The sequence below is a fragment of the Carassius carassius genome, chromosome 36, assembly GCF_963082965.1.
Source record: "Carassius carassius chromosome 36, fCarCar2.1, whole genome shotgun sequence".
Lineage (NCBI taxonomy): Eukaryota > Metazoa > Chordata > Actinopteri > Cypriniformes > Cyprinidae > Carassius > Carassius carassius.
The window spans coordinates 18,033,142-18,060,157 of record NC_081790.1 but is presented as its reverse complement, the minus strand read 5'-3'; the positions used below and the strand labels follow the sequence as shown (position 1 = coordinate 18,060,157).

The 27,016-nt window shown below is 40.7% G+C and overlaps 1 protein-coding gene across 1 annotated transcript in view; it reads right to left on the bottom strand.

Moving 5' to 3' along the window:
* LOC132117355 (teneurin-2-like) overlaps positions 1–27,016 on the bottom strand; it is a 154,269-nt gene that overhangs the window by 29,432 nt on the left and 97,821 nt on the right. The window contains exons 5-7 of the mRNA XM_059526599.1: positions 8,052–8,174; positions 3,816–4,021; positions 1,745–1,940 (exon numbers count right to left, since the gene is read on the bottom strand). Of these exons, the coding sequence (XP_059382582.1) occupies positions 1,745–1,940; positions 3,816–4,021; positions 8,052–8,174 (525 nt within the window). The remainder of the gene's footprint in view (positions 1–1,744; positions 1,941–3,815; positions 4,022–8,051; positions 8,175–27,016) is intronic.

The following is a 27,016-nucleotide window of genomic DNA, read 5'->3' as shown; positions in this document are numbered from 1 at the left end:
GTGTGTGTGTGTGTGTATTTCTGAATAACTGAATAGTTAATCATACATACTGTTATGAATATAGTGGACCCAGAAAATAACTTGACACTTAAGCCACACTTAAAAATGTATGAATGTCACTGCATTAGATAAATATCAAAATGCCATCTGCAAACAAGCTTTTCTCCAAGCTAATTTCACTTTTCTGAAACATTTTTGCAGTGAATTGTAAACAACTGATCTCAAGGTGATTTTGAGTGTATGTATGAAATTGGTTCTTCTCAAGTTCAAACAGGTGTTCTATGAGAGCAACTGCAGGTGCATTTCTTAAAATGTTTAATGCCTGACAACCAGAAAGTGTGTAAATACTGTACATTTTAGTCTTTTTTTTTTTTTAAACCAAACACACTTCTTTTTTTAAATGTGTTGAAAAGTGTGCCTGTGCTGTCTTTCTTTAAGATAAATGCCACTTGATTTGATACTCTGTTATCTAATGCAATGGCATCCATTCATTGTAAGTGGCTTAAGTGCCCGAACACTTTTAGCACTTGATCTCTATGGATTTATTCAGACAGCAGACAGGCAGCAAAAAAATATTGTTTTTTTTGTGACATTTCATACTTAGAGAGAGAGAGAGAGAGAGAAATAAGTTTTTTATATTAAAGGTCCATATGTACTTAATATGAATAAATCTAAATTAACATTTTGATACTATGCACTCATTGTGTACATAAATGCTATTAAATTGCACTTATATTTGAAAATACTGTCCTATAATTACATCTGTAATTAATTTCAGTTACACCAATAATTACACCCCTAACTTTACCCATATCCCACCTCAATAACAGCAAAAGTGTTCTGCAAGTCAACATGAATACAATACGTATATTGTACCTAACATTTTATTATTTTAAGTACATAGTATTTAAAGTCACCTAATATAAAGGGACCCTTTTATTATTTTTTCATAATTTCTTATAATTTTTCATGTTAAAATCAATGTTGTTTTTATTAGTGTTGTCCAGCTTAAATTTTTTTAAGAAACTGACACTTTTTTTCCAGTGTAAAAGTCATGTTTGATACATTTATAAAAAATAAAAAAAGATTTTAAAAGTCTATGAAATATATAAAATAATTAAAAATCTCATCAAACCACATTTGTATTTCATTTTTAAAACAGATTTTTAAAATGTTTTATTATTATTTTATTTGGAAAACAATTTCTGTTTTTTACTCATTCTTGTCCATTTATTGAAGCATACGCCAGTTGTTCTGAATATTGAATGAGTGAAGTTTATGCATGAATATTTAAACACACAATATATAAAGTACATGAATATGTTAAACACAGCAAGACCTCCTATACGCTTCATAAGTTCTGCACCACTGCCTGATGTCATGACAGACATGAGGCCAAATTTCCGCTTTGCTGTGACAGCTCCTCTCAACTATTATAGAAAAACGTCTCGAAGTTGGCATTGTGTTCATGCACAAGTCATCACCATAACAACCGTTGTAGAGAAACTGCCTGAAAAAAACATATTTCAGTGTTTACTTTTAGAAATACAGCTATTCCTTCTGTAACCAAAAGAGAACTGTTCAACTGCTCACATTCAAACTGAAATCTAAAATGAGGTTAAGGGTAGATCATGTATACTGTGCAAGCGGCTTGCAGTGAAACACATCTTCTAAATAGTTTCTATATATCATCTTCCTTTTAAAGGTTGACTGTAGCATGTAAATAAAAGCTGGAGGTGTCTACCTAGAGCCACAGTACTGAATGAGACGGGCTCTTTCTCTTTGCCGTCGTTGTAGAAGGCCAGGTGCCAGGTGCCGAGGTCCAGATACTGCACAAAGATCGCCTCATTCTGAACAACGGTCTGAATACTACGGCGCTCGCGAGGAGACTCGATAACGCTCCACTTCTCTTTCCCATCCAGCCTTTCCATGAAGTCATACTGAAGAGAAAGAGAGAGAGAGAGAAGTGAGGACAATCAGCGAGGCAAGTAGCTGCGGGACATCACCTTCACTAAAAACTGTAATGACAATCAAAATAGTCAAATTAAATTAAAATTTAGAAGAGATAACAACTCTGGAATGTGACAAGACAAGTGTAAGAACTCTGCAGACAAATATGCAGCGATAATTTGGAAATCATTTACAATTCATAAAAAAAAGTTGCAAACAAAAAAGCCTGTCTGCACAGATGGTCTCTTCATGGTAATTAACAAAAACCTGTCTTTTTAAGGGGGAACATCATAGGGAACCAGATTTCCTTGCCCCCTAAAGGCTACTGTAGCTCACACATTGTCCCAACAAATGGAAACCAACCCCAATTTCCAATATATGTTGACCATGTTAGCATTTGTCTGGACATAACAGTGTTAATCATTAGAGTTAATGTAGATATCAACATGCTCATGAAACACAAATTAAGACAACACCATAAGAAAAAACCTTCCCCTTTAAGTTTATGGACATTTCCTTCAACCCTAAAACATAACACAATGCAATTCCCTAATATTAACATGGAACATTGGGCTGTATTTACACAGACACATTTCTTTGAGTGTATTTAATCTACAAACATCACTGACTTTTTTACATTAATAAGAATAGAAATCATCAGTATTTTTATGATTCTGATTTAGATTCTGCTTCTAGTTCTAAAAAAGTCAATTAAGAACTCAACTCACCCCAAAATGAAAATTCTGTCATCATTTACTCACTCTCATGTTGTTCCAAACCCATAAGGCTTTTGTTTACCTTTCAAACACAAATGTGACCCTGGATCACAAAACCAGTCTTAAGTCGCTGGGGTATATTTGTAGCAATAGCCAAAAATACATTGTATGGGTCAAAATTACAGATTTTTCCTTTATGGCAAAATCATTAGGATATTAAGTAAAGATCATGTTCCATAAATATATAAAAACATAGTTTTTTATTAGTAATATGCATTGCTAAGAGCTTCAGTTGGACAACTTTAAAGGTGATTTTCTCAATATTTAGATTTTTTTGCAACCTCAGATTCAAGATTTTCAAATAGTTGTATCTCGACCAAATATTGTCCAATCCTAACAAATCATACATCAGTGGAAATGCCTCTTAAATTTAGCTTTCAAAAAAAGACACAGGGTGACAAATTAGGACATTTGAATGAAACCTGAGAAACTTCTGTTCCTCCATTGAAAGTCCAGTCCACCACAACTTTCACGATTCAAATGTCTATAAACAATCGAAATCTTCTAAAGAGACATCATTGCTTTATATGAACAGATTTTTTTTTTTTTAAATATAAATATCTATACACATACATACAGCACATCAAATGTGGTAAATAGAAGCTCAAATGCGCAAGATCTATTAAAGTATGTTTGAGCTACTGTTAACTATATTTGATTAGCTCTATGTATGTGCGTTAACTGATGTTTATATGTGAATAAAAGCCTAACTTAAGTCACCATATTAAGTAATTGCATCTCTTCAGGAAACCTGGATTAAACTGCTCAATTCTTAAAGATTGCATTCATATGTCTTAATGTACTTTTTTGAATAGTGAATGTTTTTTGTGGAATGGGTTTTCAAAGGATGGACAAAAAGCCCTCACATCTTTTTAAAATGAACACAAGCCTTATAAGTGTGGAACAGCATAAGGGTGAATAAATGATGACATATTTTTCAGTTTTTTGTGAGCCTACCCAAACAAAACAAAAACTGAAAGTCATTAAAAAACATGTTTTGTAATATTTAAAAATTGGATTCTCAATCAAAATTATAGGTGAACCTGGCTCCTTTAAATAAAGAAACAAGACACGAGGCGATTTGCCCACCTGAGCATGTGAAGGAGGCAGGCCTTTCCGCATGTAGACCCCAAACAGCGCGTCCTTGCCCAGGGAGATGTTGAACTTGAGAAAGTGTGGCTGGCGCAGGTGAAGCAGAGACCTCCAGAAGACGCCTGGAGGAACATCCTGACTGACACGCTGACCCAGCTCCAGCTCCCCGCTATTTATACTGCTGTTCTTCAACACCCACGGCCCTGAGATGGACGCCAAGAGAAGAAACAAGATTTGGATCTTTGGATCAAGTATCCTCCGCTCCATGTGAAAATATTTGCAGTATGTACAAAGAAAAATCCACATATATTATTCCACTGCGACACAGATCTGTGCTAATGAGCATGCGGTGTGGGCTGCCAAAGTCATCAACCCTAAATCAAACCCTGTCTTCTCCCTTGAGATCATGATACCTCTGCATGACAGCACCGGCCACACACACACACTTCCCAATACACCTGCTAAGTCTGTCCTCTAGAGAGAAAACTGTTGCTGTGTTGACAGCACAGATAGATTGCAGCCACTCCAATCAGAAAATAACCCAGAAAATGGGCCTTGATTGTATCGGAGGCAACATACACACAAATACACACTTTTGAGTCTGAGGGGCCATTGCAACACGAGTGGGCTTGGTGTTAGCTGTCAGTCTAGTATGCTTTCTCAATGTTTGATGTGCCCTGATAAGCAGAGACAATCGGTTTCCCTGCTTGCTAAAACCTCTGTCTGCATTTAAACGAGTTATGGAGAGAGAGGAATTGAATTGAGCAAGCGCGAGCAACCTCTTTCCGTAAATGGATCAAGCCTTCTTTTTGCAGGAGAACATGCGCACACGCATGAAGTGTCAGGTCTGAGTGACAGGTTGGTTAAAGCAGTCCGGTCTGGTAACCAGTGGGAGTCCACACCAACCTCCCTCATTAACAAGGAACATGGATGGACGGCTCTGCACTGAACGAGAGCACCACACTGTGAGAGCAAGAGAGAGAGATGGAAAAAGCGAGATAAAGAGAGAAATTGAGAAGCAGAAAAAAGGGAGAGAGAAAGTACCCTAGAGAGGGCGCATAAGAAGAGTCTTGTACTCTGGAGCAGAAGTTCACACTCCTCAAGTTCTCAACCAGCCAGAACTACTGACATCAGAGCCAGTGAAAAAGGTGCTTTCCTTTCACGAATGAATACTCGCACATAAGTCCTGATATATCTGGACTTTTTTTGTTTAGTATAGGTATGACTAGGTCAGTCACCTTAGATCCTGCAACCTAAAACCTACAATAACTCTTAGAATTGTCTAAAATAACATAACTGTATAGTAAATCCCTGACGGCACATCCTTTTACTTTATTTTTATTAGAATTTCCCCAGAAGGTGGTCTGTCAGATGTAACTCATTTCTGGCCACAAATCTGTCCCCAAAATATGGCGGATTAGGTACATACAAGCACTTTTATCCTTAGCGTTTCTATACTTTTTTATCTACTGCTCAAAATGGCTATAGTACTCAGGCATCTGAGTAACAAATATTCTGAATAATTCCACAATAAAAGTGTTCCTTAGATCTTATTCTACTGAAATAAATAAATATGTATATAAACAAATACACTAATAAAGTCAGAATCTTCTGGGATAAAGTAAAGAGGGAGATATTCCAGAGCGATGTAGAGTGTACAGTATGTTATTGTACAAAAAGCCATATTGAAGAGGAATGCCATATAAAATGATATGGGTAAGGGTCAAATGTAATCAGTTTGGTACGCATTTAACATCACATCCTGAATTAATTAAGTGACTTTTAGTGGATGGCATCCATCGGATTGGAAAATGAAGCATAAACTTTTTTCAAAAAATGTTCAAAGTCCATATGAAACTAATTCTGGTATGCAATGCCCACTTTTCTCAATCCAATTGATTCCCAGTGGATGAAATTAAGTTTTACACATTATTTTCCAGCTTAATATCTTGTTTCACTCAAAAGTCACATTACAGATGTCAAATGGCCTGCAAATGTCGCTTTATGTAGAAAACAAAGGTGAAGAATCAGTCTCTTCACAGCAACCGCAAAGGCTTAGTAGCATCAAAGAAACCTCAAGGTTTCAGCAATGTATTTTTATAGTTCTCTTGCTTACTTTCAGTATCTCTAACTGTCAAGCTATACATATATATATATATATATATATATATATATATATATATATATATATATATATATATATACTGTATATATACACATACATACATCCATAAAATTGGTCTTCTGTGATGCTATCAGACGTGCTTTTCATGTCAAGGTCAAAAAGAAACATGGTGCTTGTGTTGAGAGGTTCACTGAAGTCCTGACATGGGTCATTTGAAAGGGCCTTGTAGATTCACATAACAACATTCAAATGGCTCCTCCCCCACTGACAGCACACTATAACACACATGTTTGTGTGCATGTCTCTCTGTAGAACAGCTAGCCCTTCTTCAGAAACTTTCCATCAAAGCTAAGGGGAAAAACACTTCAGAAAAACAGAGAAAGAGATACTGAGTACATGCACTCTAAAGCCGTTGCACATGATGACCTTCCTCCCACATTATGTTCATCCAGTATCAGACAGGAGTCCTTCCATTACCAACCCAGACTCACTGGAAAAATGTACCTGTTGTGACAATAATATTACACATTTTGAAACATTTTCAAAGTGAAATGTCCAGTGAGTGATGCTAAAAGCATGTTCAGTTTTATCTGAAACAAGTGAATGTGAAGGTGACAAGGTTTTATTACACTGGTTATTGTACATATTGCAGCAGTTTGGAAATGTAATGTCCGTGTGGCGCAAAATGCCTTTGAAATCACATTTGAAAATATTGAACTACCTACAAACAAAAGCAAACATGAGATAAATGTTTTAGATTCTACACATATTTGATTCTAAATTGTGACTCCAGTTTCACTGGACTCACATGATCACGTATCTGTACCAGGTGAGCTACCAAGCAAGTTTACTACATCAGAAAAGCCATGCATGAGGAGCTGGTGATGTAAATGCCAAAATGTATTAGGTAAATGTATTTTGTGTTCATAACATATAATTATGCAAGTAATTGGAAACTGGTGAATTGTTTGTATATGTATGTTTTTGGAGTTTTGGAGGCACGTTTTTTTCCAATGAGCCTATGTTGTCTATTACAGCCCAAAACAAATAGGACTGTGAACACACATTCTCCCCCGTTTAACCTAGATTTGCATCTATGTGTTCTCTCTCATAAAGACCAACTCTTTTAGACCCATCTAAAGCGAGAAAAAGCTGTACTCTGTGTGGAGAACGTCAATACCGGCACTCTCTAAAGGTCAGAGGCAGTCATTATCTTCTGAACGTGTTGACACTGATAATGAAAAATTGGAGGTGAATACACAACAAACGGGGAGATTATTTTGTGTTGGAGCCACTGAGAGTTAGCCAGTGCTTTGAACCATTAACTAAAGTCCACTGAGATCCAAAAAGTCTCATTGAAATAACCCTTTTTTCCAAAGGTTGTCATTAGAAAAAGGCACACTAGACTAATTTTACACTAATGTACTCTCTCAATATACAGTACAGGACAATCACTGGTTGGACTCAGATGATTCTTACAAAGCCTCAGGCTGACAGAGACTAACATGTGTTATAACAAACCAACAGTGAATAAATCTAGTTATAATTTGAAATATAGCCATTGCATTACTTTCTCATGCAGAACTGCAGAAGAGGCACTGAAAAGAATTGAAGACAATACAAAACTGCAATCGTAAAACATTTAACTTTCATGATGGTGGCATATTTCTGAGTAAAATGAGTTAGACTTAATAAACATAGGCTGTGATGTTATGGATATAATATTACTCAACAAAATCTGTTTTCAAAGAGGGAAAACATATTTACCTATAAAATTGCACGGTGGGACTCAATACAAGTGAACAACAAGTCTATTATGCGATTGATTAAATTTAACAATACTGTTGTTACTTAGGTTATTACATTACAAAAATAAAATTGTTCAGCTTGTAAAATATTCAGCAAGAAAAATTAGTAGGATGGGACTTATAAAACTTCCCCCCACTAGAATAACATGCACTCATGAATTGTGCATAATAAAATATGACAAGTGTAAACAAGACAGTTTGGGCTTCATGTCATCAGGGGGTTTGCATTTAATGTCATTGGGTCATTTGGATTTCACATTGATTGTATTTAAGAATTTGGCAAGAGTTTTTTGCTTTTACCTCTGCCTCCGGAGGGCACTGTTGCCATGTCGCCAATGGCAGGAATACTCATGCTGAGGCCAGTGTTCACTAGATGCCCTTCAGTAGGCTTCAGTCGCCAATTCAAGCCAAGGAGATTAAGAGCTGTGAGGGAGAGAAAAAGAGAATAAAAAAATAAAACATGGCACTACATTACACCTCCCAACCACTTTATGTATACATGGATGACACGTCCTGACAGCCGAGAGCCTGCGACATCCATTCAACTATAACTCTCGCTGACAGAGGAGACTTTAGCATACAAATACACTCATTATTGCCAATGACACTCTGACTACAGTCTGTGCTTTGTTTGGGCTCCTTGCCCAGACAGGTTTAGTTGGACCAAGTTTAATCCAAACTGCTACAGGAATACTAAACTTGCCGTAGATATGAATATGTCACCAGAAGCTGGTGGCACATAAGCGAAACTAAATGTCAAATGCAACACAATACGGTGTCATGAAAGTGACACTTATCTTGATATTGCACAGCAAGGCGTGAGAGGACAAGAAAATTGTCTTGGAATAAAATAAACTGAAGACAGTTTAAAGTTGGTGACAGATGCCAAATATTCTCAACACTTTCTTGCTTTTGTGTGTGCGCTAGAGAAATTTTTGGCTAGCCGCCTGCTTCTCTCCACACCCCATATGTAGTATAATCAGTGCTTCAGTGCTTCCAAGACTTTGCAGAGACTGATTAGCTCCAATGGAGATCACTCGATATGCAATATTCAAATATGTCAAGTTGTGTTTAAGAAATATGATAATGATCAGAGAAAGTTATTTTTGTGATGTGCTGGTGGAAATTAAGAACGAGATGTCCCAAGGGAAAACAAGCACAGTCATACACTCACACACACACACACACACACATAAAAATCTTGCAGGAAAACGCTGACATTCGCAGAATCAACCATAACACCTCACCTCCGCCCCCAGCTCTTCTGTCCCTCCCTCAATCTCATCTACGCAGAATCAATGCCAACTCAGTTTTTCCCTAACTCCTGACTGTACATCTGAGGGTACATTATCACTCTCGTGTGGAGGGGTCAAAAGAAAACGCTGACTCCTTCAGGCTGTCAGCTGCTCTGATGTCATCTAGTCATTGTCCCACACTCATTTTTTCTCATCTTATCTCTCTATACTCTAATCAGCCTTATCTCTCGCTCGTTCATTGTTCTTTTCACCTTTCTCGTGTCCTCCATTCCTCCTACTTTCTCTTCATCCATTTCATCGCAGTGCTCGCTGACAAACGTGGCCTGTTATGACCTGAGACATCTTGTCACACTAAGCAGTGCTGTGGAGAAACTCTCTAGCATAATGTTTTATACCTCTGCATGCTGTTCGTTGAATTCAAAGCTGAAATTGCAACATAAATGCAAATATTTCACTATATTTTAGTATTATTCTAGATGCTTTACCAGTGACATGTTTTAGACAGTTTAAGCAGCAAGAAATTAAAGATCCTGTTTCCATCTTAAAGTAAAAATGAAAAGATTATTGGAATTCAATATGTTATTCATTGTGTAACTTGACATTTCTATGTTATTGTTTGAAATTTATGAGCAATTTAAAAATATTTAAATAAAATAAAAGGTGACTTTTTCTTTATGTGACTTTATATCTCAAACTATTACATTATATTCTGCAATGTGACTTCATCTCACAACGTGACATTGGGACTTTCATGTGAAACAGATATAGGCCTATGTTTTTCCTTAAAATATAGTTGCATTCATGGCTAAGATTATAGGCTAAAAAATATTTCTCAAGTTCTTTTTAAGCAAGATTCCAGTGTCCAGGTCATTTACTTACAGTGCAGCAAGTACAGGTAAGCAACAGCCATTGAAATGAAATTAAAGGCTAATGGATTGCTCTCCTCACATTAAAACATTTAGCATTCAATCACAAAAGAAAAAAAATCACTCAACCTTTAAAAAGCATTTTAGCATCAGGTTTTCTTCTAGTGGAGCAATTATGGTCAACATAATGAGATTAAAGCATGGTTTCAATACAAAGTGGAGGATGAATCACAAATTATTTTCACCATAGTGAGAAAACAAATATTAAAATCTGGATTTATGTTCAGACGAACCTATTCAAATCTCTGACCCAATTAGTTTCACAGGTTTTAAACAATATATTGTAATGAATTCTTGTAAAGTTTGTCGTTACCTCATGGATTTAAATATGTTCAGCCATTTCAACGGCATGTTTACAAGTTTTCATTTGCTGCAAATGTGTTAACAAGGCAACTATTTGTCAACAGAGGATATTCAATTAACAGTAACAACAGTAACCACAGTAATAGTGGAATAAATAAATACAATTAAAATAATGAAAACATTAATTTACATACTGCAAGTTCATTCAGAATCCATCTGGAGAATAACACTTTGACAGTAGAGGAAACATCTTGATATTTTTGGTCTTCTGTGGTTGAATGGGGATGGTTGGATCAGTTATGGCTCTCATGTCTGGCAGCACAGGCATTACCATTAGTGTCAGTTTGCACTTTTTTTTTTTTTTTTTGCTAATCAAATCTGGAGGAGATCTTCAACAAACTCATTTTCGGTCTGCGAAATAAGCATTAATTATTAAGAGGAAATGTGTTAGATGTGAAATTCATGAGATGATGCATCTCCCTTTATGTAATCTCTATGTATAATTCACCTCTTCAAAGTGATGAATAATATTACCTTCCTAAAGCATGGATAGAGAAACAGGAAGAAAGAGAAGGAGTGAGAGAACAGACGGGGATACAGATGACAAAAGTATTCCCCTGTCTTGCCTGAGTAAGTCTGCGTCTTCAGACTGGAGTTCTTCTCGGATTTAAAAGCACACTGAGAAAATGAAATCTATAACCGACAGGAGCTGCAAAACTTATTTCACTGAGCTGCACCAGCTGAGTTGGTGCTGACAGCAGCACTGCAAATGTGGAACTCTTTCTTCAGCAATCCATTTTGAAAATAGAACCATAATACTTTTTTGACCTAATGCTTATATGCGTCACATGTTCAGTTTAGGGTTAGAGTGAATTTCAACTGACTCTGTTTCCACTAGAAGTTCTAATGCAGTGATACTTTAATATGAATCAGACTTGGCTTTTTTATTTTTTATCTTTGAATTCATTTTAATGACATAACCAACTGTGTTTACATTAGCAATTATTTTTAAAGTATGGTTAATATCCACTGCTGTTAAAATATTTCGAAGTCAGTTTTTTTTTATTGATTAATTGATAATCATTTTGAGAATGGTGAGTCAGAGTTGGTACTCTGCACTAATGATCCTGCAGGAAGATTGTTATCCTTACATTATTGTACTCTTTACCAGAGTGCACGTATTTTAACATCCAAACCCAGAACTGCTTTACACGATGTGTTTGGCTTTTTAAACTACTGTCGGTCTACGAGGGGCCTCTCAGAGATCTAACGTGTGTTCAGTGTATGAAGATGCTGCTGATGTGATCCATGAGAAGTACTGACCTCAGGCACGGCCCTGACCATCAAGCCATGAGTAAGTCAACTGATCTTCTTCGTGAGCTCACGATTGCAGAATGACTGCAGAAGAGAGCTGACTCAACTGACAGCATGAGAGATGCTTGGAAATTGAGGACGACACTAAACAGATAGTGCTGTCAGTTTTATGAAACAACTAGACGTGGTCGTCATGCTGCTGAGGTGCTCTGCGGAAGGTCTCTGGAGGCTTGACAACATGCGTGAAAGTCTGTTGGAGTGCATTACTGTATTATGATTTTGCTCTGCATAGAAGCCACATCAAATGGCTGTGGTTTCACAGATAAGTCAAGGGAGACAGTACATCATGTGATTGAATGGTAGTTGTGCACAATATGCAGAAGACACATTCTAATTGACATGATGGAGCAGCTGTCCATTATCTGTCTTACTCTAATGTGTAGTAAGGCTTTTAGAGCACAGCTTCATTTTGGAATAACTTTCCTCTCATTTAGGACTAAGTTACAGTGAAATATGTACTCAGGGGTTAAAGCCAAAAAAAAAAATCCTGAGCCTGAACTTTTTTCCGGGGGGTGGGGTGGAGTGGAGCAGCACAATGCAAAGCATGCAATGACTGTGGCAACTGTAACATTTGAAAGGATACTATGGCAAAGTTATTGCTTTCTTTATTCAAACGTATTTTCTTTTCATGAATATATGGTTGACCTGAAGAATGAAAGCTGTGTCATACTCTTGGAAAATTATGAGCTATGTCACCGCTTATTGACACTAGGGGTGTGACAATCCACTTAACTCACCAGATGAGAAAAAATACAAATACTTGGTTCACTAGAACGTGACAATCTTTTAATACTATTTTTACAAAATTTTAATGACAAATTATTTTTTAATTACAAAAAGTAAAACAATGTAGTTGTATTTAGAAATATTTTAACTAATATCTAGGGCTGTAACTAATGATTATTTTGGTAATCATATAATCTACTGATTATTTTGATAACTGAGTAATCTGATATTTTTTAGTAACACAAACAGACCTAAGTGAAAACCGGGCTTTAGTATGACTATTTATATATACTAATGAGGCAATAAAACTGCCTTGTGACGTTTCACTTTACAGCGTGATTAAACAATGTTCAAATCTGTTACATTTTAATATTTGGCCAGTGCAGAAATGTTTATTTTTAAATTGCGATGTACAGTACATGGCATATTTAGACATAGATTGATGTCCTCCTGTGTTGGCAAAGGTTTATAAATGCTTTACGTTACAAATCTAGTCAGATGATGCACACTGTTTTTCCAGATGATGTTAAGCAATTCAAATAGAGAGGAAGAGTTTAGCCCCATGTGTATTCACACATACAGTACTGGTAAAAAAAATGGTAAGTTACCATTAATAGATGTGTGAACAGGACCTTTTCAAAAATACAGGTGAATTTGTTGTGGCAATCATATCATTCTTATGGAGATAACATGATTACTCTGAGCTGTTAACAAAGCTTTAGAATAAGCTTTACAGCTTTAGAATATGCCCTAGATGGACATCTTTGACTAATTCCGTCTTGCAGCTTTTTGCCACACTTCTCCATTCATCATGTCTGCAACTCTGTAATTGGATACTATTATGCACATCTCGTGTTTATAAGAGCAAAACATTCTTATTGGCTAGTAATGTTAATTTGGTTGAGAATGAAAGCTGCTCCTCTCATACCATTGGTAGGCAAACTCATGGGCTCGAAAGTGATGTCAATCAACAAGTGTTTTTTTTTTTATTTTTTATGGAGGATTATTTTTTTCCGCAGTCAAACGCTGCATGCTGGAAATTCGGGAATTACTTTAAATTGGTCATTTGATGCTGCTAAAAAGAACATTATTTTGTATATTTGGTGTAATGCAATGTGTTTATGGTAAGGTTAAAAAACAAAATATTTTCCATATAATGCACATTATTATTTCTCCTCTATGCCCCGCCTTCTGAAACACGTCAATTTCTAAAAAGCTCATCATTCTGAAAAAGTGAGATGTGTTTTGATTGGCCAGCTATCCAGTGAGTGTGACTGGCCAAATGCCTCAAGCATGTGATGGAAATGTTACGCCCCTTAACATATGCCGTCTTCCAGACCAGCAGTACGAGACTCATCAATTGTCTTTTAGCAGTTCAGTCAATGTACTTTGTACAATGTACAATGTAGCTGTTTTAGGGGGGTGTGGTTGACTCTTAAGTTTTATAAAGAATATCTCTTTGGATTTGAGACTTTAGTCTTTGCAACTTTACAGATCTTTTTCATGCACCAAGAGCTTGTAACACTCCAAAGAGAAAGGAAAGATTTAAATCGCACCATATGACCCCTTTAAGCCCTGTGTACTGAATAGATTTTAAAAGGCAGGTTTTTATCAGTGTAATTAAAATGAAGTATAAATAATAAAATACAATAAAAAGGTGACTTTTCTTTTACAATATTGCAACGTGACTTCATATTTTACAACATGGCTTTTTTCTTGCATTGTATAATAACAAAAATATATATATATTTTGGACATATAGGGCTGCAGGATTATGACAAAAATCATAATTGTCGATTATTCCCTTGAAATTGCAATTGTGATTACTAATTATTATTGTCACAATTTACATTGAATGATGTTTCGACCATTGTTTTATGCAACTGCATGCCATATTTATATATATATAAACTAGCTGAAAACACTCTAACTGAAAAACTTTTAGTGCTTTTCTATAGTATTAAACCTCAAATGTCAACTATACATCATATTGGTTTCTTCTTTAAATTATAAAAAAGTTAAATATGAATGGTATTTTAATGTTATACTAAAACTAAAATTTAAATAATGAGAAAAACCCTTAAGATAACATGCAGAAAGAAAAGAACACATCTTAAAAGGATGGTTTGGCCAAAAATGAAATTTTGATGTTTATCTGCTTACCCCCAGGGCATCCAAGATGTAGGTTTTTTTTGTTTCTTTAGTAGAACACAAACTTTTTAACTCAAACCGTCTGTTACTCATATAATGCATGGGGATGGGAAACATACACGAACAAAACCAAATTACAGAACAGAACCTGTGGCTCGTGACGATACACTGATTTGTAAAGACACAAAATGATCGGTCTGTGCAAGAAACTAAAGAGTATTTATATATATATATATATATATATATATATATATATATATATATATATATATATATTTTTTTTTTACCTCTGATGCACAAAAATGCCTGAATTGTCTGAACTGTACTGCATGTCCTTGACACAGCCTGTGAGGCGTCTTCTTGCTTGCTTTATGGCGGATTGCAGACTTATAAATGCATTACCGACACCTATCTCTCAAATGGACCATTGACACTCCCAATTGAGATTGTAGGTAGAGTGTCATTTGTCCATTTGAGATGTAAAGCAAGAAGAAGAAGAATACACCTCACGTGCCTGCTGTTTGAGAATGCCCTCAGGAAAGTTCTAACAGTTCAGACATTGCATGAATCAGAGGTAAAAAAAATATAAATACTATTAAGTTTCTAACACATGTGTCTTTACACATCAATGTATCATCACTAGCTGCTGGGTTTAATTTGGTTTTGTTTGTGTTTTTTTTTCATGTTTTAGCTGTGATTCCCATCCACTTTCATTATATGACTAACAGACTGCAACGGTTTGAGTTAAATATCTTGGTTTGTGTTCTATTGAGGAAACAAAGTCACCTATATCTTGGATGCCCGGGGGGTAAGCAGATAAACATAACCTTTACGTTTTGGGGTGAACTATCCCTTTAAGCATGCAGAATAACATAAGTGGACTTTGAACAATTAATTGCCACTTTGAATGATTACGTAATTGTGGCATCTATAATTGTAATCACAATTAGAAATTCGATTAATTGTGTAAACCTTTTTTACTTTTACTTACTTATGGTTAAAGGGGGGAAAATATGTGTCCCTGAATTATCAAAGTTGACAGTACATGCCATTTTCTTTTCTAACCTTGAGTATTAGAGGTGGACAAATGTTCAGGACTTTTTGAAAAGTAACTGTCAAACATAAAAATTTAAACAGCACTATTACTGTGCAAAAAAGAACAAACAAAAACAAACACACAGATTCTATATTGCACCTAAAGGCCACAGCTGCCAGTTTCATTAACTACTGTGTTGCCATCCTTTGGAACATGCTTCTTACAAGAAACTGATATTTGCCCACTGTTCCATTATTTATTAGGCCTTGTGTTGCATTTATACCCACGAGGGATATGTATGGATGAAACAGGCTGCTCCCTATGGGCACCATTCCAGCAAAAAGCAAATAAATTGCACAATAAGAAGCCGCTTTGAAGTCAAGCTACAAAAGCTGGGAGGGCCAGAAGACAGTGAGATGGTCAGCGAACCCAGTGAGAGGAAAGCTCACCAGAGGTTAAGAACCCCCAGAGCTTCATCGTTCCCTCTCTTTGTCCGGGAACAGCTGCTACCTGAATAAGCTGTGTGAATGAAAACAGTCATGCAAGTATGTCCCCATGGAGCGCACGTGCACACACACACACACACACACACACACACACACACACACACACAAACACACACAGTTGTACCTCAATCAACCTGACGCAACTCAACCTCACTTCACAGCAATCTTCACCTGATGTTACAGAAGGCTTGTTTAATGTCTACACAAGGGCTGCACAATTAATCAAAATACAATCAAAGTTGCACTGCAGGCTAGTTCAGTTTAATTAAATAAATCAATAGCCTGCATGCACTGTCCTTTAATGAAAGCACAACATTCTTTCCATCTGTTGTGTACGACGACACACTACAAACATGTATGGAGCTCATGGTCAAGTGGTTTGTTCACAAAGAGAATAAAGAGTCTTGGACTCAACCAAAGAAATATGGCACGAAAGTGAAAAAAAATAATAATAATAACATTTATATTGTATCATTTTATATAAAGTGTATATAAAATAATAATGGCAATAAAAAATGTATGATGATGATATTATTTTGCAAGTGGTTTGATAGGGGTTAACACCTTGGGGTTCAATCAATGTGGTTTGGCTTGAATAACAATATCCAATAATAATTAATTATTATTAACAATAAATATTATTAACAACAACTATTATTTTGTTTTGACAGTGCGCTCTTGTTGCGTATTTTATATTGTGGTGAAATAGCACTGCTGATAAAGACTCTTCAGAGTTCTTTTTTGTGGCAATATTGCATTAATATTAATATTATTAAACACATTAAAAATGTATGTTTAAAAAATATAATATTCACTTGGATATTATTGGATATTGAACTGGGTTATGAATAAACAGCAGTTTAAGAGAAAATGTAATTAAAAGTTGGATTTGTTTAGTTGGAGGGGTATATTCGCAGGTGGCATGACTACAAATAAACTTTCCTTAGTTTTGCAATCCCGAGACAATTCCTATCATTTTATTACTGCAAAATATTTACAATATGATTTGTGGCCAGATTATGTGTTCCAACACTCCGTCAATCTAAAAACTTTCTGACTGACCAAGAAAGAGGAATGCGAAAGTAAAAACACCCCGGCCTTGAATGTCACCTTCAGAAGCAGACACACACACTATCAGCCTCTCATTGAAGGTAAAACTGTTGTTTTCATTGCCGCTGATCTCCTTGGAGTGTGTGTGTGTGCGTCTTTGATGTGTGTGTTTTGATTCGAGGTGCACAAGTTCTGCTGCTATGAATATAAATGAAAGTCTACAGTGAACCGCCGCACCCTGAGGACCAGCTCCATCTGATTACATCAGCTCACAGTCTTGACTGTTGACCAAAAAACTCTCAAAGCACCCTGGGAAAACTTCCAATCCCTAGATAAAACTCGCCCCAAAATGCCACACAAACACATACTCAAAAAAATAAATACAAAATAATAAAAAATAAATAAAAAATCAAGGATATTGCTTCAGGCATGCAAGGTCTCTGAGTTTAACACACACACACACCTCCGTGAACCTCCTGTGTGGGCATGACAAGATGGATCCAATCTATTCCACTCCCTATGGTATAAACGCACACACACGTGCAAATTCACCTCTTCTCCCTCTCTCAGTCCTGTGCACCAGAAGAAAAGCCTGATGCTTTGACTGACAGCAGGTATATAGTGATGATGGGGATCCCACAGTCTTTGTCCCGCGATCCAAACATACTGTATATGCATGCAAAGCTCTAATCAAACTATTTCGCTCTCCTGTCACTCAGTGGCTTTAATATTAAGCAGATATCAGAAAAACACAGAATAAAGGGTAAAGTAAATATAAAAGTGAAAGTAAAAAAAATGAAAAGTGTCATTTTAATCAGCTTCGTGCATGTACGATGGAGTGTGTCAGTTTGAGTCAGGCAGACGGCGCGGGGCTGCGAGGTAGAAATTGGCTGGTGAACATATTATCTCCACGAGACAGAATCTCCAACATCTCGGGGTGTGTAGGTGTGTGACTGATTGTTGTGTTTGTTTGCGTGCCCGTATGGGCTGAAGAGTGTGCCACGAGGCTGCCAGGGTGCGCGTGAGGACAAATATAAAATGGGCAGGTGACAGTAAATGTCCATGCTGACAGAGAGTGCTGGTTAGTGGACACATAATGACTCATTCTGACTGACATGCAGCATGTTACCGTAGACCTGACGGAGACTTGACCTGTTTTCAATAACAAGTCACTGTCTCTTTGGCAGGAGCTGGAATGGAGAGTCATTACACTTCCTGCTCATGTCGCTCTGCAACTGAATAAATGATGAACAGTCAACATGAAATCAAAGCAAGTACTTCATTAATTCACAATCCTGATCTTAATGTACATGATTCAGCAGCAGACAGCAGAATTTTCAGGCTCCTCACAATTGATTTAAATTAAGAGAATCACGATTCCGAAACGATTTTCAAAGCATCTGAATTATTCAGGAAGCAGCTTTTCCCGACTTAAAAACCACACTAAAATATGATTTTGATATATAGTGTTGGGAAGGTTACTTTGGAAGTGTAATAGGTTACAGATTACAAGTTGCCCTATTTAATATGTAATAAGTGGTGTAATTATTTCAATTACTTTGTTAAAGTAATGTAAGTAATTATGTTCTATGTTCCTTGTACAGAACAACCTCCTGGACAGCAACCAATCTGGCTTCAAAAGTGGCAACTCAACTGTGACTGCTCTGCTCTCGGATACTGAAGCCCTGCGACTAGCAAGAGCAGCTTCAAAATCCTCGGTACTCATCTTACTGGACCTGTCTGCTGCTTTTGACACTGTTAATCACCAGATTCTCCTGTCCACCCTCAGAAAGATGGGCATCTCGGGAACTGCACTCCTGTGGGTTAAGTCCTACCTCTCTGACAGATCCTTCAGTGTGTCTTGGAGGGGTGATGTTTCAAAGTCACACCACCTTGCTACTGGGGTTCCTCAAGGCTCAGTACTTGGACCACTTCTCTTTTCCATCTACATGACATCATTAGGATCTGTCATTCAGAAGCATGGCTTTTCTTATCACTGCTACGCTGATGACACCCAACTCTACTTCTTATTCCAGCCAGATGACCCGACGGTAGCTGCTCGCATTTCAGCCTGTCTGCGTGACATTTCTAGCTGGATGAATGACCATCACCTTCAGTTTAACCCTACGAAGACAGGACTCCTGGTGATTCCAGCTAAACCATTGCTTCATCACAACTTCTCTATACAGCTGGGCTCATCAACCATTACTCCTTCGAGGACAGCCAGAAACCTAGGAGTTGTGATGGATCATCAGTTAAGCTTCACAGACCACATTGCTACAACGACCCAGTCCTGCAGGTTTGCCTTATACAACATTAGGAAGATTAGACCCTTCCTGTCAGAGCAAGGAACCCAACTTGTTGTCCAAGCTCTTGTTCTCTCCAGACTGGACTATTGTAATGCTCTCCTGGCGGGTCTTCCTGCATGTACTGTCAAGCCTCTGCAATTGATCCAGAATGCAGCAGCGAGTGTTGTCTTCAATGAGCCAAAAAAAGCTCATGTTACTCCTCTCCTCATCAGGTTACACTGGCTACCAGTAGCCGCTCGCATCAAATTCAAGGTACTGATGCTTGCCTACAAGACGACCACTGGCACGGCACCAACATACCTAAACTCACTGGTTAAATCTTATGTGCCCTCCAGAAGTTTGCGCTCTGTAAGTGAACGACGCCTTGTGGTGCCATCCCAAAGAAGTTCAAAATCACTCTCACGGACCTTTTCCTGGACTGTGCCCAGCTGGTGGAATGACCTCCCAATCTCAATTCGTACAGCTGAGTCTTTACTCATTTTCAAGAAACATCTAAAGACTCATCTTTTTCGCCTGCACTTAACCAACTAATACCAGCACTTTTTCTTTTCTTGTCTTTTCATTTATAAAAAAAAAAAAAATAATAAAAACCTGGCTATGTGTTCTATACTAGACTAACTGAGACTTGTCATGGTACTTGTATACTGTTGTTGTTCTCTTGTTGACCAGACTGCTTCTATTGTTCTCATTTGTTAGTCGCTTTGGATAAAAGCGTCTGCTAAATGATTAAATGTAATGTAAATGTAATTACATTTGATTAGTTTTTGATTATTTTTCAAAATTTTTAACAAATGTTTTCAACTGTTGGTCATTAAAAAAACTATGGTTGAACTGAACTGAACTATGGTTCCCTATCTGTCGGTCACTACGAGTTATGTCGAACGACATATGGGGTCTCACTTGGGAGGCCAATCATCTCTGAGTTTAAGAGAAAACGCCAATGAAAATTGGCTAGTGGATTTAGAATCAGAATCAGAATCAGAATCAGAATGAGCTTTATTGCCAGGTATGTTCACACATACGAGGAATTTGTTTTCGTGACAGAGCTCCGCAGTGCAACATAACAGCGACAGAACAAAAAACACAATAAGGAATAAAAAATACAAAAAAATACAAATAGGTGGGTAAGGATTGACAATATACAAATTGACAATGTATGGCAGGTATATTAAAAAGAGCATTTATGTATGTACATGTATATTATGTGGAAAAATTGTAACTGTACGCTAAGTATGTGTGTTTGGATAAATAAGTGTATGTGTATATAAATATAAATATAAGTAGTATAGTGTGTTCCATGTATGTACATGTATATTATGTGCAAAAGATTTACGTGTACGCTAAGTATGTGTGTTGGATAAAAAGTGTAGTGTATATAAATATAAATAGTGTAGTGTGTCCCACAGTTATTATCAGCTGTTCATAAGATGGATTGCCTGAGGGAAGAAACTGTTCCTGTGTCTGGTCGTTCTGGTGCTCAGTGCTCTGTAGCGTCGACCAGATGGCAACAGTTCAAAGAGGGAGTGTGCTGGATGTGAGGGGTCCAGAGTGATTTTAACAGCCCTTTTGCTCACTCTGGATAAGTACAGTTCTTGAATAGATGGGAGGGTTGTACCGATAATTCGCTCAGCAGTCCGGACTACCCTCTGTAGTCTTCTGAGGTCCGATTTAGAAGCTGAGCTGAACCAGACAGTTACTGAAGTGCAGAGGATGGATTCGATGATGGTGGAGTAGAACTGTTTCAGCAGATCCTGTGGCAGGTTAAACTTCCTCAGCTGGCGAAGGAAGTACAACCTCTGCTGGGCCTTTTTCACAATGGAGTCAATGTGAATGTCCCACTTCAGGTCCTGAGAGATAGTGGTGCCCAGGAACCTGAATGACTCCACTGCAGTCACAGTGCTGTTCATGATGGTGAGTGGGGGGAGTGCAGGGGGGTTTCTCCTGAAGTCCACGATCATCTCCACTGTTTTGAGCGTGTTAAGCTCCAGGTTGTTGAGACTGCACCAGACAGCCAGCTCTTTAACCTCCTGTCTGTAAGCAGACTCGTCACCGTCCTGAATGAGGCCGATGAGTGTGGTGTCATCTGCAAACTTCAGGAGCTTGACAGAGGGGTCCTTAGATGTGCAGTCATTAGTGTACAGGGAGAAGAGCAGTGGGGAGAGAACACAGCCCTGGGGAGCTCCGGTGCTGATTGTACAGGTGCTGGATGTGTATTTTCCCAGCCTCACTAGCTGCTGCCTGTCTGTGAGGAAGCTGTTGATCCACTGACAGACGGAGGTGGGCACGGAGAGCTGAGTTAGTTTGGGCAGGAGGAGGTTTGGGATGATCGTGTTGAAGGCAGAGCTGAAGTCCACAAACAGGATCCTCACATAGGTCCCCGGTCTGTCTAGGTGTTGCAGAACATAATGCAGTCCGATGTTTACTGCATCGTCCACAGACCTGTTTGCTCTGTAGGCAAACTGAAGAGGATCCAGCAAGGGTCCAGTGATGTCCTTCAGGTGGGCCAGCACCAGTTTTTCAAATGACTTCATGACTACAGACGTTAGAGCCACAGGCCTGTAGTCATTTAGTCCTGTAATTTTGGATTTCTTTGGGATGGGGATGATGGTGGAGCGTTTGAAGCATGAAGGGACTTCGCACCGCTCCAGCGATCTGTTGAAGATCTTTGTGAAGATGGGGGCCAGCTGGTCAGCACAGGATTTCAGACAGGCTGGTGTAACACAATCTGGGCCTGGTGCTTTTTTCCTTTTCTGCTTCCTGAAGACCTGGCGCACCGCATCCTCGCTGATCTGTATTGCAGGTGTGGGGGAGAGGGGGGATGCAGGAGGTGTGAATGGTGAGAGCGCTTGATTGGAGAGGTGTTCAGGGTGGGTTGCAGGAGTTGTGAGTGGTGTGAACAGTTGTTTGGAGAGGCATTCAGGGTTGGTTGCAGGAGTTGTGAATGGTGAGAGCGGTTGATTGGAGAGGTGATCAGGATGGGTTGCAGGAGCTGTTAATGGTGTGAACGGTTGTGTGGAGAGGCATTCAGGGTTGGTTGCAGGAGCTGTGAATGGTGTGAACGTTTGTTTGGAGAGGCATTCAGGGTTGGTTGCAGGAGTTGTTATTGGTGTGAACGGTTGTGTGGAGAGGTGTTCAGGGCAGGTGATTGGTGTTCTTTCAAACCTGCAGTAAAACTCGTTCAGATCGTCTGCCAGTTGTTGATTTTCCACAGTGCTGGGGGGTGGTGTCTTGTAATTGGTGATCTTCTTTAGGCTTTTCCACACTGATGCGGAGTCGTTCGAAGTGAACTGAGTCCTTATTTTTTCAGAATAATTCCTCTTTGCCACTTTGATCTCCTTTTCCAGTGTGTATTTAGCCTGTTTATACAAGACATTGTCCCCCTTCACGTAAGCATCTTCTTTGGCCTGACGGAGCTGTCTGAGTTTTGCAGTGAACCACGGTTTGTCATTGTTGTAATTTAGTTGAGTCTTGGTAGGAATACACATATCCTCACAGAAACTGATATATGATGTTACAGTCTCTGTGAGCTCGTCCAGATCAGTGGCAGCAGCTTCAAAAACACTCCAATCAGTGAGGTCAAAACAAGATTGTAAATCCTGCTCTGCTTCATTAGTCCATCTTTTTACAGTCCTTAATACAGGTTTAGCTGATTTTAGTTTCTGCCTGTAGGTCGGTATAAGATGAACCAGAAGGTGATCAGAATGTCCCAAAGCTGCTCGTGGAACAGAGTGAAATGCATCCTTTATTGTTGTGTAACAGTGATCCAATATATTACTGTCTCTTGTGGGACAAGTAACATGCTGTCTGTATTTTGGCAGTTCACGGGAGAGATTGGCTTTATTAAAGTCCCCAAGAATGATTAAAACAGAGTCTGGGTGTTGTTGTTCTGTGTCTGTGATCTGCTCAGCGAGTTTCTGTAAAGCTGAGCTCACGTGCGCTTGAGGAGGGATGTAAACACTAACCAGAATGAACGAATGAAACTCCCGCGGCGAATAGAACGGCTTGCAGTTAATGAAGAGCGTTTCGAGATTTGAGCAGCACGTCTTCTTTAACACAGTTACATCTGTACACCACCGTTCATTGATGTAAAAGCATGTCCCGCCGCCGCGCGATTTCCCCGTTGATTCTGCGTCGCGATCCGCTCTAAACAGCTGAAAGTCCGGCAGATGGAGCGCGCTGTCCGGTATGGTGTCATTCAGCCAAGTTTCCGTGAAACACAGAGCAGCAGAGTGAGAGAAATCTTTATTTGTCCGAGAGAGCAGAAGCAGTTCGTCCGTTTTGTTGGGTAGAGAGCGGAGATTTGCCAGATGGATGCTAGGCAATGGCGTTCGAAATCCGCGTTTTCTGAGTCTCACGAGCGCTCCCGCTCGCTTTCCCCGCATGCGCGTCCTCTTGAAGCGTGTGATCAGCGCAGCTGCTCCGCCGACAAGAATGTCCAGCAAAACATCAGAATAGTCGAAAACCGGTGAAATATCGGGAGATGTGTGTTGCCGAATATCCAGCAATTCGTCCCTGGTGAAACTGATTGCAGGAATATAACTAAAGACAGGACAAACTAACAAAAACACAAAAACAACTGCAGAGCACGTCACGGAGGCAGCCATCCTGTATCGGCGCCACTCAGAGTGAGTCTGGTAACATACCTGAGCCACTCCCCGTGCCATTTAACATACCTGAGCCACTCCCCGTGCCAACTGGTATAAATAGGGCGACAGGTGCATCCACTCATTAGATTTTTGCTTCTGAGCCGAGTAGTTGATGTATCTAGTCTCTACAAAACCTTCATCTGTGTGTTTGAGAGCTGTTCCTGGCCGATGTGACAGCGCAGTACAGCGGTGTCCCTGTGACGGTGATTCCCCTGGGCGCTTCGGCTGAAAGAGCAGTTTCTAAAAGAGCAAATCACGGACGATTCGCGTCTTCTTCAAGATGCTGTTTCGTCCGTGTCCTTCTGGATGTGGTCGTTTCCTGTCTTCGGTTGACGGTCACGAGCGTTGTCTGCAGTGTCTGGGTGTCCAACACGCTGAGGCTGGGCTCGTGGATGATTCATGCGTCTATTGTGGGTGTATGAACATGGCAGCGCTGCGATCGCGTCTCTCACTCCTCAAGGGGAGTGCAGCAGACCCCTCTGTCGCCACCCGTCCCGGTTTCTCTGGCTCGAGCAGGGGACCGCCGGCTGGCACTCTGGGAGATCTGAGGGTTACAGTGAGAGCTTCTCCGCCGGGCCACGCCCCACGGACCTCTCGCTCCTCCCGCAGCGCGTGTCCCGTGCGGCTGCCGATTGATTCTGCTGGGCCGTCTTACAGTGGCCCCAGCGTGTCTTTCGGTGCGCCGCCTGAGGATCAGATGTCCATTGCTGCATCAGGGCATGGGTTATCGACCTCTGAGGATGAGGATTCGGTGGGGCTGCCCCCTTCGGGTGTTGTCACTGCTGCCGAATCTGACTTGGAGTTGTTGGCCATGCTTGCCCGGTTAGCCGTGAGTATCGGGCTGGAGGTGACAACAACCGCCCTGCCCCGAGACCTCGCGGCTGGATGATTGGTTTCTCGGTGCGGAGCGCGGCTCACAACCTTGTTCTGCCCCGGTTCCTTTCTTCCTGGAGGTGCATGAAGAGGTGACGAAGTCGTGGACGGCCCCTTTCACGGCCAGAAGCCGTTCGTCTCCCTCTTCAATCCTCACCACCCTCGATGTTGGGCAGCCAGGGCGTACGTGGACATTCCCCAAGTGGAGAGAGCGGTTGTGGTGCACCTGTGCCCACAAAACGCCGCCACTTGGAGGAATCGTCCGCGTCTCCCATCCAAGGCCTGTAAGCTGTCGGCCGCTCTGGCTGCCAAGGCTTACAGTGCTGCAGGCCAAGCTGCCTCTGCCCTGCATGCCATGGCGATCCTGCAGGTACACCAAACCAAGGCCCTGAAATCAATGCACGAGGGTGGTACTGAACTGAGGTTGATGCAGGAACTGCGCACGGCGTCTGACTTCGCCTTACGAGCCACGAAGGTCACGGCGTAATCCCTCGGGAAGGCGATGTCCACACTGGTGGTCCAGGAGCACCATCTCTGGCTGAACCTGGCCGAGATGAGAGACGTCGACAAAGCCTGCTTTCTCGATGCTCCTGTCTCCCAGGCAGGCGAGGACTTTGCCCAGCAGTTCTCGGCAGTGCAAAAGCAGACTGAGGCCATCCAGCACATCTTGCCCTGACGTGATCCTCTGGTTGCCACCATTCCATTGTGGGCAGCGCCTCAGCCTGCTTGTCGCCGTGGGCGCCCCCCTGCGTCCTTCACACCAGCTCCGCCCCGTGCAGAGAGTTCTTCGAGGCCGGTGCATCGAGCCTCCTGTCCTGGACAGGACCTCGACTGCTTTGGCATATCAACTGTCTGGAGTTGCTGGCAGTACATCTAGCCTCTAGTGCATCTAGGTTTCAGCCGCTGTTGCTAGACAGGCACGTGTTGGTCCGCACGGACAACACTGCGGCTGTTTTGTACCGTACTGTTATCAACCGACAGGGCGGTCTACGATCACGTCGCATGTCTCAACTCGCCCGCCATCTCCTCCTCTGGAGTCAGAGCCGGCTCAAGTCGCTACGCGCTATCCACATCCCGGGGGAGCTCAATTGTGCAGCCGACGCGCTCTCACGACAGCTCACCTTTCCCGGGGAATGGCGACTCCATCCCCAGACGGTCCAGCTGATCTGGAGTCGCTTCGTGGAAGCCCAGGTAGACCTGTTTGCTTCCCACGAGTCCTCCCACTGCCAGCTGTACTATTCCCTGTCCCAGGCCCCCCTGGGCACGGATGCACTGGCACATAGCTGGCCTTGCACACAGCTGGCCTCCATCTCCTCCTCTGGAGTTGGCTGTTTCGTACCATACTGTTATCAACCGACAGGGAGGTCTACGATCATGTCGCATGTCTCAACTCGCCCGCAATCTCCACCTCTGGAGTCAGACGTGGCTCAAGTCGCTGCGCACTATCCACATCCCGGGGGAGCTCAATCGTGCAGCCAATGCACTCTCACGACAGCTCACCTTTCCCGGGGAATGGCGACTCCATCCCCAGACGGTCCAGCTGATCTGGAGTCGATTCGGGAAGCCCAGGTAGACCTGTTTGCTTCCCACGAGTCCTCCCACTGCCAGCTGTACTATTCCCTGTCCCAGGCCCCCCTGGGCATGAATGCATTGGCACATAGCTGGCCTCGGGCTCTACGCAAGTATGCGTTTCCCCCAGTGAGCCTGCTCGCACAGATGCTGTGCAAGGTCAGGGAGGACGAGGAACAGGTCCTGTTGGTTGCGCCTTACTGGCCCACTCCGGACCTGGATTTCGGAACTCATACTCCTCGTGACAGCCCCTCCCTGGCGCATCCCCCTGAGGAGGGACCTCCTCTCTCAGGGGCTTGGCACCATTTGGCACCAACGTCCAGATCTTTGGAACCTCCACGTTTGGCTTCTGGACGGGACACGGCAGACCTAAGTGATCTGCCCCCAGCGGTGGAGGACACTATCACTCAGGCTAGAGCCCCCTCTACAAGGCAGGCCTATGCTCTGAAGTGGAGTCTGTTCATGAATTGGTGTTCTTCTCACCGAGAAGACCCCCGGAGATGCAGTCGTGCTTTCTTTCCTGCAAGATAGGTTGGAGTG